The following is a 15917-nucleotide window of genomic DNA, read 5'->3' as shown; positions in this document are numbered from 1 at the left end:
TTTTTTTCTGTGGCTTTTGCTCTAGAAGGACTGTAGCTGTGCTGGAATTAGAGAAGGGAAACACAGCCACTGATTGCAGATAGAGAACTAAGGAAGAGCCAGTTTGCCAAAAGCTTCAGTACATCTTTCCACTGGAAAAAAAACATTCGGATAAGTGAGAATCTCTTCTGGAGCAGTGTTTAATATGTACCTCTACAGATTCATTTATCTTTGAAATAAAGGGAACTGTGAATCCTTTCCCAGAATAAATACATTAAAGTTTCATGCATTACACTTAGGCACTGCTCCCAATTTTATTTCCATGGAATACAAAATTCCCTCTTTTTATAGCTGCTTCCTTTAACGGCATCAAAATTATCACATGTGCCTATGCAGCTCAACCTGTTCAGACTGATATTGTGCAACAGGAAAAGAAATCGGCTTTCTTTTTTCACGGGGAGGGATCTTGCTAGTGATTTCGACAGGCTTACAAATATAAGATTTCTGTGGTCCCGTCACAGGACGTTGGTTTCCCACTATAAAGGTGTGTGACAAATGATGTTGGAAGTGAGGTGTGGGCATCCTGCATCTCACAATGGTGCTGCAAGCTTCCAGCGGTCTGCCGGGCTTCATTCTAACAACGAACACGCAATTCTTGCGTCTGACTGGGAAGCAAATGCCTTTAAAGATAAAGCCGTCCTGTGCTGCCCGCACCTGATTTGCAGTTGCTGTCAGCTTTCTTGAAAGAACAGCTCGCATACACTCCCCAGAAAAAGACCGTGCAAACGCGAATGAATCCGAAAGCACCTTTCAGCTTTGTCACCAGAGCGGTTTATTTCTGCGAGCTTGCGCTTCCCCCGGTGAAAAAGCACCGTGGAGGGAAAACGAGTTGCAAAGCAAACCCGGACAATCTCCGCGTAGCAGAAGGGTCACGCCGTCAGTGCAGCTCCGCGTGCAGAAGCTCAGCTTCGGCGCGCGCCCGTAGCTCACGCCGTGCCCGCGGCTAGAAGGGCGACTTACGGACGGAAGAGCAAAGGGGGATCGAAGACCAGAACCTACCGGGCAAGGATGGACTCGGCAGCGCAGGTCTGGGCAGGGGGCCGTCAGCCCACGGTCGGGGCAGCCACTGGGCTCCGGCTGCCGGAGCTCTGCTGCGGCTGAGGCGATAGGAGCGGCCCTGGCAGAGCGGAGTGGAAAAGAGAGAGGGGAGAGGGGAGCTCCGCGGAGCCGGCCGGGCGGCAGCCGGGGACCAGAGCCCCGCAGTGGCTGCCCCGCCTGCTCCGCTCGTCCCCCCTCCTCGTCCTCTTCCCGCTCGCTGTCCCCAAGCACGAATGGCCCGGCCGCTAGCTGTCGGGCCAGCCGAGGGTAGCGGCTTTCCCTGCCCAAGTACCTGCTTTTGCGCGAACAGCGGACCCCTCCAAGGAGCCGAGCTTCCTCTCCTCCCGGCCTTCTTTTACCTTTCCTGCTCTGCTCCTCGCCACCCTCCCGTTCCCCGCCCCGCCCGCAGCCCCCGACGCCGCTTTGGCCCGGGCGGTGCTGGCGGGGCCGGGAGGGAGTGGCCGGGCACCTCCCGGCGGGGAAGCGGGGTCCGGGCTGGCAGCGCGGCCGCGTGTGTGCGCCGGGGGGAGGCGGCGTGGGGCCGGGGGGTGCTGGAGGAGGGACTATGGGGGAGAGGAAGGTATAAGAAGGGATGCGGGCAGGGGAGGGGGGTGATGGAAAGAGGGGGTGCGGGGCCGAGGGGCCGGCGCTGACAGCTGCTTTCCCCGCACCCGCAGTCCCCTCCCCGGGGTGGGACTCCCCGGCGGGCCGGCATCTCCCTTCCTCCCCCCAGTCCCCCCCCTCCCCCCCCGCCCCGTCCGTAACCCAGGGCCGGGGGTCGGCGCGGGCTCCGGCGTCCCGCAGGCAGCGGCACCCGCGGCTCGCAGCCCGGGACCATGCCTCGGTCCAGCGGGAGCCCGGCGGGGACACCCGGCCTCGTCCCGGCCGCTGCCGTCCTCCTGGGCGCCCTCTGCCTCCCTGGGGCGCCGGCCTCCTCCCTGCTCACAGGTAAGGGCCGGGGCTGCGAGAGCGAGAGCGGGTTTGGGGCAGGTGAATGGAGAAGATGGGCTTCCCCCTCTTCCATTTTTCTTGCTTTCTTTTTTCTTCTTCTTTTCCCCTCGAGGATTATACTTTATTGCTCTCTGGGGCGCGCAGGGAAACGCGAATCAATTTCTAGCACGAGTGGGAAGCGATTCCAACGTGACACAGTGCCGGCTAATAGGGCCATAAAGGGATTCCTAATTCGATTCCGTCTGACAGTCAGCCCGCTCGCTCCCGCCCCGTCGCCAATTGGCTGTCAGGCGCCAGGAGGATGCTCGGTTTAACGCTTGTGCAGGGCTCCTGGTCCAACACCCAGCTTTGTGCTGATTTCAACAAGCTCTGGATCTGTCATTACAGAAGCGTCCTGCATTGCGTGGAGTACTCATTATTCTCCACACGTCATCAGAGAAAAGAAAAAGCTATAAGTGGGACACAGAGCAAGTTGGGTCTGTGCCACCAATAAAGGGACAGTCACTTCTCCGCTCCCTTTGGCATGCTCACCTGCTCAAAATGGACAAATTGGGGCCAAACTTAAAGTTGAAGGCTAGGAATGGAGCGGGAGTTAAGTGAGACTGACAAGTCATCACCCAAAACCAGCTGGGGGAATTGAAATACGTCAATATTTTTAATTTTTCTCTCTCTTTCAGGATCCATTGCAAAATGCGAAAATGAAGGGGAAATTCTCCAGATACCTTTTATCACAGACAACCCTTGTATAATGTGTGTTTGCCTGGTAAGTTTGGATTTCAGATAATAAGAACGTTCAGGCCTGCGCTAAAAGTAACAGAACAAAGGGGGGAATATTTTACGTAATCAAACCTCAGGTAGCTTTGTTGCCTTTACGTAATGTGGGGTTATCTCAGCACCGAGCTAATGGAAAGTAACCCAATCCTTGATCTGGCAGTGGCTTGACTTTAAAATTCTCAGGCACAAAGTTAGACATGACTTTAATGTGTCATTGCAAAACTGCGTGTGGTGTGTGAATTTGGAGATGCTTTCAGGAGTCGGAGGTGTGCACGGAACCCTTTGGTGTAGCTCAGCAAATAGGGTGACAAGCAGGGGTAAGAAATGTTGCTGCTTCGAGCTTCCATGAGGTTGGCTTCCTCTGGGGGTGAGATGGAGGCTGCAGGGTGCTTTTACAGAATCACAGAATGGCCGGGGTTGGAAGGGACCTCAGTTCCCTTCCCTCTCCATCCCCCCTGCCACAAGCAGGGCCACCAACCTCCACATTTAATACTAGACCAGGCTGCCCAGGGCCTCACCCAACCTGATCTTGAGCACCTCCAGGGATGGGGCATCCACAGCCTCTCTGGTTGCTTTACATGTTGGGATCAGATGACAAGGGATGCTTGTACTGGTGCTTTGCTCCAGGATGGCACTGCCTGCCCTGCTGGAGATGGAGCAGTTAATAATGTCTTGTGCTAATACACGTTTTGGGGAGAAACATCCCATTTCCTTGTAACTTTACATCAGAGTTGAGCATTTTGGGAGCAATTCAGCCGGATACGCCAAGGCTTAGGAGTTATTGAAAAATAGTTATTCTAAATAAAACTTTGCACAACATACTTAAGAGAAAGCCATAAACCTTAATGTGCTGTTGCATGCAAAGGGAAGCATAGACCAGCAAGTGCTGTGCTTTATGTTTTGGAAGTTACTGAGTAGTGGAATGCACAGAATGTTTTCTACTTTAGGAACGAAATCTCTAGGCCCCCCCACTTCTATTACTGCTATAAATCTGATTAGCATTAGCCTGCGCTATTATAACCCTATAAAAGACTTAAAGAATTGTTTCAGGCTGAGTTTTAGAAGGCAATTTTGGCAACTGTAGGAACCTGATCTTAAGCCCATTGAGTTTGATGTATGTCACATGGATTCCAGTAGATTTAAAGTGAGGCCCAGCGATAACTTTTTAGCTAATAGTGATAAAGAATAAGTTATTGATTCTTCTGAACAGAGTGGTGTGGGGAAAGGAGGAGTAAGGGATGTGGTGAGTAAAGAAATCAAAGGGAAAACAAAAAAGACACGAAGCTGTGTTTTATCATGGATCACCTTCCCAAATATGTCTGCCACCACTCTTGCTAATGGAAGCTGGTGTTAACCAGCGAGGAAGCAATTTATCTGTGAAGGAGCAGAAGTTCAGTCTTGGACATGAGGGCAATAATGCAGGGGAAAATACTTATATTTATAGATCTCTCTAGACCTTGGCTTATTAAATCAATGAGCACCCTTTTAGTGCATGAACATGAAGAAGTGCAAAAAACACTGGATATAAGAACTCTATATCTTTGCAGTTACTGGGGCATATTTTAGAGAAATGGCAAATAAGGGCACTTGGTTCCCTTCAGTGGAAGTAAGATACCACATTTCCTTAGTATGGATGCCTAGAAAGTTACTGCATTGGAGATGCTCTGTTTCATTTCTGCCAAAGGGTAAATGTGATCTCTCTTTCTTGACTGGGAAGCCAGGAGGCCAGGTAGAGGAGAATGAGACTAGCTTGGAGATACTGACTTTGACACTGTACAGCATCCCAAGCAGTGACTTACTGGACAGGCTGTTGCTGAAATCTTTGTTCAGGCCTTACCACAAGGGAAAAGATCAGTTTTAGGAGGTCTGGGGAGATAAGAAACAAAAGATGTGATATGGTGATTTGTTACCAGGAGGGAAAAGAGAACCAGTTTTCCTTCCATCCAACTAGAAATATCAGTTGTTTAATAGTGATTCAGTGAGGAACTTTCTCTGGAAGACCGATCATCCTCTACAAGGATAAACCTGATCTTGTCTGTATCTTAACAAGAGAGCAACATAGAAGAGAACTTAATCAGCTGTTCCAGGAAGGAAAGAATTGCTGTCCAGAGAGGACAGACTATTTGACAAAGGGCACTTGTCTTAAGACCAAGAAGCAGGTAACTGAAATATTGGATTGAATGGTGATAGGTTTCCACTATCAGTGATGCTTTTCCATAGCTTCAAGCTGTCATAAAGAACGGCACAAGTTGTGGAAATCTGGATGGAGTATCTAAATAAAGTCTTTCCATGTCTTTCCCTTGTCACTAATGAGGGAAGACTGAACTGAAATGCTGGAACCAAATCACCAAATGATTAGTGACAGAACTGACTGCAGATCGTGTCTGCAGTGCACAGGATTGCATCCTAGCAAGGCAGAAGAAGGGAGGCAGCATGAGCAAGGCAGTCTTCATTTCACAGTCTCTTAACAGGCTGAATAGGTTAAGAGGGCAGAGGAAGACGTAGTACTCTGAGAGCTAATGTGGTAGAATCTAGAAACTCAAAGGTCGTGAATATGTTGCCATAATGCAACAAAGGTTTCAAAGAGAAATTACAAATGCCATTTCTTATACAACACTGACAAGCCTTGCTAGAAAGTCCAAAACCCCAAATTTGTTTATTCTCACTGACTGTAGGAGACTGAGCAGGCTGATGTTTATGACAGGAACATGAACAAAGTAAATAATGTAGACACTGACTTTGGCAGGTGCTGCTTTGCTAAAGCTTGTAGGTGCCATTTGAGAGTTATTGGCAACACAAAATCCTGAACACTGAGGATCTCCTGGAGGCAGCCAAGTGCAGCTACCAACTGAGATGAGTTCATTCATAAGCATGTGCTGTAACATGTGAAAAGAGAAGTTGTAGTGATAAGGGAATTCAGAGTGGGGGACATGTGCTGGATTTCATATGCTGCACGTAGTAAATCATTCACTTCTCAAGTACAGATAATATTTTTCTAAGGAAAAGGCTCTGTGTCCACCATGAGATAACACTATTGTGGACTTCTCTGTCATACTGAAATGTAGTGGAGTGCACAGAACTGTCCTGGTGCTTGCCTCCTAGTATAAGGGAACAGAGGTCAGAACTGGGAGTGTGTGTGAATGTACACTGTAGCTCTGTATGCAAGAAATATCAGCAAAACAAGGCATTGCAGATAATGCTGGAAGTTGCTTTTGTGATGTTTTCAAGTGATAATGTGGGAGTATGCTTTAGTTATGATGTGCAATTCAGCACAGAAGTAATTGGATGATAGTCTGTGGCTAGTGATACAGAGGATACCAGGACAAGAGGATCCTGTGATCCTTCTCTTGTTAAACTGCTATGAAGTTACAAGCCCTAGAAATATTTTCTGGTAGGAAGGATGAGAACTAATAAAGCCACTTTAAGCTTTACACTTTACTTACGGCTAATAAAGCTTTTTTTTTACTTTTACTTATTGGATGTGATTACTCATTACGGTTAAGTACTAACAAGATCAAAATCTGCAGGCCCTAAAGTTACAATCTATAAGTCTTTGCTTTATTGTCATTATAATGCCCATTAAAAACGGTCATTTTAAACATCTGCAAGACAATAGTTTCAAAGTGAGCTTTTACAATTACACTTCAGTGCTGTTATACTGCTGTCCAGCTAATCATCTCTAAGCACTTAATAAACATGAATGAATTTGATCTCCAAAGAAATGATCATTAATTACAGCTGACTGCAAGGAGTGAGCTTTTTATCTTTTTCTTTTTCTTTTTGCATAGAAAAACATCAAAGTCAAAGAGAGGTTGTAGTTTATCCACAAGCAATTTCTTGTAGGACTGTGATGAAAGCTTAGGTCTCCTAACTCTTTGTCTAATGGTTTGACCACAAAACTATCCACTTTCACTTCACTTGCACTTTACGAGAGGGTGTGCGTGGATTTGAGGTAAAAATATATAACATTAATAATATTCATAATGGAACTATATTGATTCAGTTCAAGAAACTAATTCTTTATTCCAGGTATTAGATGTTTTAAGACTGCTTGGGGTTATATCTAGGCAACCTAATGCAAAAATTCTCCTCTATAATATTCTCACAAATCCGTGGAAACACGTGTTTATTTCAATGCAGAGGAAGGTTTTATACACTTCTTAAGTTTTGGGGGGACCCAAACATGTCACGTCTTCGGATGCAGACTTAAATATTTCAGATGTGAATGTATTATTTTGAGGGTTGCAGAGGCCTGAGTGAATTGGTCTTATGTAGAAACAGAACTTCATGAATGTGAAAATTTACCACACTTTGGTAAGTTTGTAGCGCAGATATGTTCTGAAGATTTTGAAATGTCAAGAGGAAAATGCTATTAATGGAGAATTGGGGGGAACATTTGATTACATTTCTTTTATATGGGCGTGAGCATATAAAATAGGCATGGAATATTTTAAGTTCAACTTTGGTACAGTAGTAAATGACCAAGTGCAAGAGAGTTTTTGTTGGTACAGCTTTTTGGCTGGAAGATATCTAAAACTCAAAATAGAAGTAGTCTCACACCTGATATTATAGCATTTGCTTTCAAGAAATATACATGTGTGGAAAAGACATAAAAATGCTACAGCCCGACAGAAATGGGTGAAATGAGAGCCTGTGTATAATTTTAGGAGGAAAATGTAAAAACCTCCCAGGATCGGCTTAGCCTGAATTAAACTTTGAGTGCTATTGTGAAGGTGAGATGAGCTTGGGGGTCACAGTGCTGATGGGTGGTGGTGAGGAAAGCTGTGCCATTTTCGGCTTGTGTATCATCATCTATGTGAACCCTGAGCATCTTGCCAGAAGCAAGCAGGGATCCAAGAATAACCTATTCATTGGCCAGTGGTGGGTGTAGGTAATTTTAAAATGAGTGGATCAAAAATGCCAGTAGAAAGAGGTGAAAAGCCAGGAAGTGCAAGGAAATAGATAAGTGCGCCTTAGCTAGTGATATCCTGCACATCATAAGAACATATCTCAGTTTGGCAGGAAATCACTCTCATTTTGTCAGGAAGGATTGTATTTTATTTTCCTAAATACTTTAGAACAAAGTGGGTTGTGTCAAGAAACAGCTGATAAATGCCAGTGGTGATCTTGACAAGCCACATCTAAAACAGTGCCATTCCCCCTACTTTTCCTCCCCTCCCTCATGCCTGAGCCTCAAATTTGCCAAGTGTACCTGAGGAGTGGTAATCATATGTCTCAACCTTTTATCGCCTAAATCCAGAACAGAAGGAAATAAATGTGAGCCAGAAAGTATAACCAAGTGTTGGAAATCTGAGAAAAGTTTGGAGACAGGAGCCCAAGAAACTAGAAATCAGAGTTTTGCTTGGCATAAGTTTTATTCAGCTAGAAACATCATTCTGTAGTTTAAATTTCCGCTTTTAAATCCAAACGCGCAATGTAGAATTTGACCTTTGCTCATAAAAAATTATGTTAAATTTTTCATTATAAGAGCTAGTGTTCTACCTAGCTTGAACCAACTGAATAGAGAAACCAAGTGCAACAAACCAAAAAATGGAAGAAAGAACCTCTGTCCCAGTTCTTGTTCCCAATAAGATCCAACTCCACGTTGTGGGCTGAAGCAAGGAAGCTGCTAGATTTGCTGAGATTCTGTACCTATAACATAGCTGGTTTCTGTGGCACAATATGCAATTCAAAAGCTAGTCTGAGAGCAAGTGTTTGACACATGTTCAGTGAAGATGGCAGTGTTTTCGTACATCAGGATTCAATTGTTGTTGCGTCAAGGTATAATGCAGCCCAGATGACTTCTAGTGGAGAAGTGCACATTTGAAAAAAAATCATCAAACATTTCTTTCATACCTACTTTATTTAATATAATTTCAAGAGTTTACATACATCAGCTGTAGAATCTACCAAGATTGCATCTTCTTTCAATTTAAATACTCTTGGTCTCCATTACTGCATAATATAATCAGCTTTCTTTTCACCCACAAAAATAATAAACAAAAAGACAAAAAAAAAAAAAAAAATAGCCTAAGATACAGTAGTGTGCTGGTAGTCTTCAGCCCCGTATTACTGCAAAAGAGAACATTGTTTTGATCAATGTTTGAAGGGTTCCTGGAACACAAACATGCCCCAACATGATGAAAGCTTTATTAGTTTTTATCCGATTTAAAAAAAAAAAAGATACAGATGTATATGACATCTTTTAAATGAGAAGGAAAAAAAACACAGTGCCAAAAACAAACCCAGAAAACAAAAACCAGTTAAAACTCCATGTCTGGTGCAACTTGGAGTCCAATACGTACTTCCATAGGGAGACCAAGGAACAGCACGTGTAGATGAAGATAGTTTTGCAAGTGAAAAGTGAATTGAATCAGGAGCCAAAGCAGGTTAATTATCTGTTATACAGGTGATTGCTTTGATAGGCTCTCCTAAAAATAATTCAGGTAGATTCTGCTCTTAACTAGTGCAATACCTGTGCATAAGGTGAGACTTTCATCTGAGAATGAAACGTAACTAGCTGATGGCAGAAGATGGTGACTCTGACTTGTTCCTCTAGGTTTACAACAGCAGTGTTGAGGCAGTGTTCAAGTCAGCCTAGTCCCGTGTACAGATAAGGCCACACTGACCAAGTAGCACCACGTGTAACATCTCCAGGTAATTTTCACTTCTGAGGAACAAATACGGGTTGAATAGCAGCATGTTGGGTCTGTGCCATCTGTGACTCTTTTGAAGTCCACTTGCTGCACATCACTTCACATCCCAGAGCAGTCCCACAGCCTGCAGGCTAGATTCCTTTCAGATCAAAAAGTGCTGTGCTGCTATCAGTCCTTCTTTGAGCAGGAGCCCGGCTTGGTGTTCCTGTGCCGGCATTTCTGACTTGTGTGAAACCCAGTTGGAAGAGAGGCTCCAGCTGCTGATGGGTGTCCAGCCAGAGGAGCAGGCTGGAGCTACAGCAAAGAAAAATCTCTCCAAACCCCCACGCTGTGGGTGAGATTTATACATCCCTAAATAGGTATCTGTGCCCTCAGCTCATGTTTTGTCGTGACGTTTATTTTGGAGGCACAGTGTGCAGTCGTGTGTGACAGCTTGTGATTAAGCCTTTGTGGAAATGTGCAGGCTTGAAGAAGCTATATCATGGTGTTCTCAGGCCACGTGGGCTAGTGAGGAAATCACTGCTTGCACATTTCTAACACAGAGTCAGCTGTATCGAGCAAGCAGACATATGCACACAGTGCTGAACTGATTATAGTTCTTGGCAAAACCCTCCTGGAAGAGTGCTGGTGATATGTCATTGCAATAATGATGAAGATCCAATGCACCAAGTATGGAAATGAGATTCTCGTTGGCGTAATTAATGGATTAGAGAGCTCAGATACAAAAGAACATATTTAAATTGCATAAATAATATGGAGAAAAGTATGAAGGGCACAAAAATACTATAAACTAAATGGAAAAATGTAATATAAATTGCAAATGTCTTTGGAATGTATCTACAATAAGTGCAAAATGGATCAGTCTAAGTTAAGGCACTTTTTTATTGCCAATAAGAAAAACATTATTAAAGAGCTGGTCCAATATCAGAATGGCATTTTAAAAGCATACAGTTACCTGTATATAGTTTTTATTAGCTTTCAAGTTTCTTCCATTGAGTTGTTAACAGTCTTCTTAAGAATTATGGTCCTGTAAGTGAATGGTTCACAGTGTCAGTACTTCTGGTGTTCTGCTTTGTGCTGCTATATAAAAATAGATATTTTTTCCCCACAAAATATCTGGTTTTATACCCTCATCATTTTTTAATAGGAATTTTTGAGGGAAGAAAAATATTAACCAACAACCAAAAAAATCAAATGAAAATGCAACCTTTATTATATTGAGCTTACGGTCAAATAAAAGGCCATTATGAAAAAAAAAACACCAGAAACCCACAACAAAACCAACAGTATTGTATAAAACCTTTTACCTGTAAAACTACTATTAAAATGACTATCATGCTGGTACTTGCTCATGTTGTACCTAGTAACTGCTGTAATTACTTCCTCTGAGACCTCTTGTCCTCTTCATCACATGCATTAAGCTGCAGCTAAAAAATCTCTAGTCTGACCACTTGTCAGATTTAGCTTTGTGCACCATTTTGCATCCATCTGAATCAAGTGCTCAGCTCTCTAAGTGCAATATGAGCCTCACCCCTTCTTGCCCTTCTGTCATCCTCAGGAGTTGACCTTGCTTACTTTCTGAGACCTGTATTTTTTTTTTTGTCCCTCCTAATTGACTTCTTTTCCAGTTTTTGCCTTTTTTTTTTTTTTTTTTTTTTTTTCTCTCTTTCTCCTTTTCTTCCTTCAGTTTGCCTCCATATCTGGAATCTTCTTACTTCAGACAGTGCTCAGAATTGAGCTGTTAGACTAGGTCTGCATACTGCTATCTCAGCGAAAAGATAACATGTCTTCACGTGCTGTCTGTGGCTTGTATCCTCTTTAGGTGTTCTTATGTTCATTTCTACACCTGTTCTACACAGCAACCTCCTGTCTATGGTCTTCATTTTCTGTGTTGTTTTTTGTGGTGTTCAGGGAGGGAGGCATATATTTGTGCCATGAAGTGCTGCTGAGGAAGGCAGTAAATAGCATTAGCGCTGGAAGTCTGTTAGTTTTTGTGAGCACGAAAGATGGATGTGTGATGAAATGGTATTTAGAAAATGGATGAAAAAGATCTGGCACTTTCACTGACCAATTGAGGTCCCAGTTTTTGGAGTACCCATTATAAATAAACATACTCTCAACGCTTCATTGTTAAAGACTGAATCTGAACTGAAGATTAACTCTGCTTTAGAGCTGCATGTACGCACCTTCTCTCTTGTAGCTGAGATGTTATGTGGGGCATGGAAGCAGAAGCTCTGTACTCCTCCTTGCCCAGGAGGATGCATACTGATGCATCCTAGAGTTCTGTCCAGGAAGAAGAGATTTCTGACAACTCCTTGGTTAAAAGCATTGTGCTTGTTAATAATTCCTAGCGTCTTTATATTCAATTATACTCATAGAATCATAAAATCATGAAGGTTGGAAAAGATTAATGGTCAGCTAGTCCAACTATCAACCCATCCCTACCATGCCCACTAAAGAACGTCCCTCAGTGCTACATCTACGTATTTCTTGAGCACCTCCAAGTGACTCCACCACTTCCATGGGTAGTCTGTTCTAATGACTTACAGCTCAATCTGAGAAGAAAATTTTTTGAAATATCCAACTGGCTCCAAAGGGAATTGGGTTTGTTTCAGAGTTAGAAACCACCCAGATTTATTCTGATGTCTGCTTAGAGTCATACATTTGCATCTGATTTTCAGATTTATCTTATGAGTTCTCGGTGGCTGAAAAACAACAGATGCTGAATGTCCTGAAATTGTCTCCTTTGCTGTCTGAGTGGCTTTATGCAACTGAGGCATTTTTTGCAAAAGAGCTGATAAAGCAGGCTCTAAGGATTTGTTAAGATTTGATGGTGCCATTTAGTAAAGCACCTCCATGTTGTGCTGCTTGGGAATCATTGGAGCAGGAAGGAACTGGGTAGTGTGGCTGAATAAAGTTATGTTGATGGGCAGAATGCAAAGCGTGCAAGCTTTTAGTCTGTAAATCAAGGGGTGGTGGATGAGTGGTTTGTAAAAGCAGTGGGTAAAAAAAGGGCAGCACAATTGAAATTATGCATTGCAGTGTTTTCAGTGTGGCAATGCAAGAAACCTTTCTAACAGTGTGCTTTGGGCCTAGCGTGTCTGTGATCTAAACACTTCAAGCATTTCTGGAGAAGCTTGCTGATGTGGATGTATGAGAAGTAACATTATGCACTAATACTGAACCAGAGCTTGTTTGACAAGAAAACAGTGAGGAAATAGAAGAAGCATGCAATCTGTATAACTTCTGGAAAAATATCTGTGTATGTCCAATTTAACTTGGCAGAGTTTCCTAATCCTCAAGCAAAATCTCAAAAATCAATCTGTAGTGGAAATTAAAAAAAGAAATCTGGAATTCTAGGCCATGGTACTGAAAAATTAGAGTGGTTTTATGTACATGTTGTTACAAGAGGGGTGTGTTTTTGGTGCCTAAATCTGTATATAATCATTTTAGTACAGAATTTATATCTTTGATGTTATCAGGTTTCTTGGCATAATTAAACCAGTCCACATGGAAACATACAAAGGTGGGAGCCAAAAAAGGGAAGAAAAAAAAAAGCAAATCATCTACAACAAAAGGGAGGTTCACTGGAAGGCATCCAGCTGGAGAGATGAGTAAGCAGCCCCAGTCTGTTTGGTTGGGCATTGCCTCTTCCATGCAAGACAGCACATAAGATACTGCTCCCCATTAAAGAGTTTAGGTTAACGCACTGGATACTGCTTAGACTGCACTGTTGTCTTCAGCAGACTCTAAATGTCTTATCTCCTCCACTGAGAAGACAACTCAGAACAAGATTTCTTACAGTCATTATGCTGAGCAGAGAGATGATGGGAGGTACTGACTGCAAGGCTGGACCCTGAACTCTGTTTTGGGGCTCAGTACCTCATTCTTTGCCATTCGGGGTTCACTGCTCTGACGTGCAGTCAGTCACTAATGGATGACTGGAGCATCTCCTCTTGTGTCATACAGCTTAGTGATTTGAGACTGTGGAAGACAAAGAGCTTGTTGTAAAGTACATCACGAGCAATTGATGGAGACATTATGGTCAAGAAATTTCTTGATCTTCTCTAGGCTAGAGAAGTGTGGACATAATGGAAGAAATGTTGCTTCTTTTCCAACCCAGACTAGGCTATAACTTGGTGACGAGGGCCTTCTCTTATTGCAGAATAAGGTACAGTTAATAAAATCTTAAATTTCTAAGACCTCAGGAGAATGCTTTTCAGTTTTCTTTAGTTCAGCTTCAGGTTCTCATTTTTACATGGCACTTAAGTCTCTCATCATAAAGAGCCCTGCTTACATTGAAGGTGTGAAACCTTTGGGTTTCGGGCCATCTTTCCCCCCTCCCTTGTGATTTTCCTCTTGGCTGCTTGGGTAGTAGTGCTGCTGCCTAAGTTCTTGCTTTTCAAAGGGAACAGTGCTGTCTCACACAATGAAGTCATCTGTGGCTGCATTTCTTAGCACTTCAGACTTCCAGCCAGTCATAATCCCTTTCCTGACATTTGAGTCTCATTAATTGGGTTAACAAGATGCTATCTGCACTCCATACTTATGTAAATATAATCTGCTAGCAAAGATCTTAATGGCACCTGATATATCACACTGCCTTTATTACATCTATCAAGAGGTACCACTGCAGGAATCGCTTCCAAAACAGGTTGTGTTCTTTGTCCCATGGGGCTCCTTATAAGCCATGAGAAATGCTGGTGGTCAAGGCCAACTGTTCAGATGTCTTTAAAGTGTCCCACCGGTGACTGAAAATCACTTTGTCAAGATGACAAATGGCTTGCACATACCCCATTCACCTCATAGCTTCACTCTAATGTCAGCTCCATTTACTTGTCAGGAATGTTTTTTTTTTGTTGTTTTTTTTTTTTAAACTTCCAGCAGTGCAAGAAGGAAGGCATGAGAGGGACATACACCAAGAAAAAAATCTGCATCTATTGCTCTATTCAATGTGGTACTATATTCAAGATTCACCAACTTTGGACATTCCCAGATCTGTTTGTATGTACATGTGCAAAACAGAAAGAAGGGAATTTGCTTTTCAGAAGTGAGAACTAGCCCTGCAGGGCAAAAATTATGCAAAAACTTGTTTTAACCACTGGATTTTTCAAGCAGAAAGTAGTTGTGCAATACTAGTTTCTTCTTTTGGACAGCAAACTTCTTTCCAGAGCCATATTTAAAAATAGCTGGTTAATTAACTGGGTCTACCCAGTACATAGGGCATTGTGCATGTGTCTGCTCTGAGGAGCTCAGCTCAAACCTCTTGAACGCATGTGGGTGGTTTAATTGATGGCAATGGTATTGTCATGCGGCTGAGCAAGCAGGGCTGTGAGTGAGGGTTGCTACATCTCGCCCAAAAGCAGCAAGGGCCAGGCCGCAAAATATGGTCAAAGTCAGCAAAAGGACTGCGAAAGTGACTTTGACAGCTTTGACTTTTTGTTTCCTCTCAATGACTTCCATATCACTTCTGCTTGGTTCACAAGTCGAAACGTGCTTTTTCTCCTAGTAACTGCAACGTTGTCTGAAGCTTTGAAGGCCAAAATCCAAAGCCAATTTGGACACAACAAAGGGGAGCTTATTCCACTGTCTTTCTTGTAGCAGTAAACCTTTGTGTTCAGAAATCTGAGTGGATCTAAAGCAGAAACTCATAGAAAAGAGATGTGTCACATAAAACATCATTGTGGCATATCTTTCTCTAACTCATTTTTCCCATGGCCTCAGCCTCTCTCGCTAGCACCAACTGGGTGAAGATATTCCCAAATGCTGATAGTGCACAGCAGCTGCAGCAGTAAGGAATGAGCCCCACTATCTAAAGGCAGCAGAAAAAGACCCTGAAAACTCTCACCCACTTTGGACAAGTCTTGGCCAAAATGCTGCTTATTTCTGAATAACCTCTTCCCTCCCCCCCCCCTTTTTTTTCTTTTTTTTTTTTGTTTTGTTTTTCCCAAATACCAGCACTATGTAGCACAGGCAAGATCACATGAGAAAACAAATGCAGGGTCAGTGCTCAGCTTACTTACAAGTTCATTAAAACACCAGTGTCCTGAGGCTTTTTGCCTACATAATTTTATAATAGAGAACAGACTCTTGTTGCTTTCATTTGGGCTACTATTCTTTCGTTGTTGATCCTCAAGCATTTTGGTCCTAGTTCAAAACGTGCTTCAATTAAATGAAGAGGGGTTTTTTGGTGCTTTCCAGTTTGAAAGCGAAGTTTCTTGGAGTCCTCTGGATTATGAAGCTGGGATTGACAGGGATTTTCCTGACAAAATTACATTAAAAAATAAATTGTAGGTTGAAAATTTGGAAGAAAACAGAAAATCCTTCCCTTACCTCCCCTCCCCATCCAAGATCTCCTGTTGCTGCTTCTGGCATGCATCACATCTTTGAGGATACTGTATCATGAGAAAACTGTCACTTGGTGATGTATTAGGGTAATATATCATGAGAGCATCGTTT

At 43.2% G+C, this 15917-nt stretch overlaps 1 protein-coding gene across 2 annotated transcripts in view; it reads left to right on the top strand.

Moving 5' to 3' along the window:
• The first annotated feature begins 963 nt into the window (after nucleotides 1-963).
• Nucleotides 964-15917, top strand: part of BMPER (BMP binding endothelial regulator) — a 143965-nt gene continuing 129011 nt past the window's right edge. The window contains exons 1-2 of one of the 2 annotated variants that reach the window (XM_052692653.1): nucleotides 964-1065; nucleotides 2706-2791. In XM_052692653.1, the coding sequence (XP_052548613.1) occupies nucleotides 2777-2791 (15 nt within the window). In that variant the 5' untranslated portion in view covers nucleotides 964-1065; nucleotides 2706-2776. Of the gene's footprint in view, nucleotides 1066-1877; nucleotides 2026-2705; nucleotides 2792-15917 lie in introns of those variants that run through there. The other variant, XM_052692651.1, reaches the window with a different exon arrangement.

Source organism: Tympanuchus pallidicinctus, unplaced genomic scaffold, assembly GCF_026119805.1.
Source record: "Tympanuchus pallidicinctus isolate F22 unplaced genomic scaffold, pur_lepc_1.0 scaffold3, whole genome shotgun sequence".
In the NCBI taxonomy this organism is placed as follows: domain Eukaryota; kingdom Metazoa; phylum Chordata; class Aves; order Galliformes; family Phasianidae; genus Tympanuchus; species Tympanuchus pallidicinctus.
This window is presented reverse-complemented; position numbering and strand designations above follow the sequence as displayed.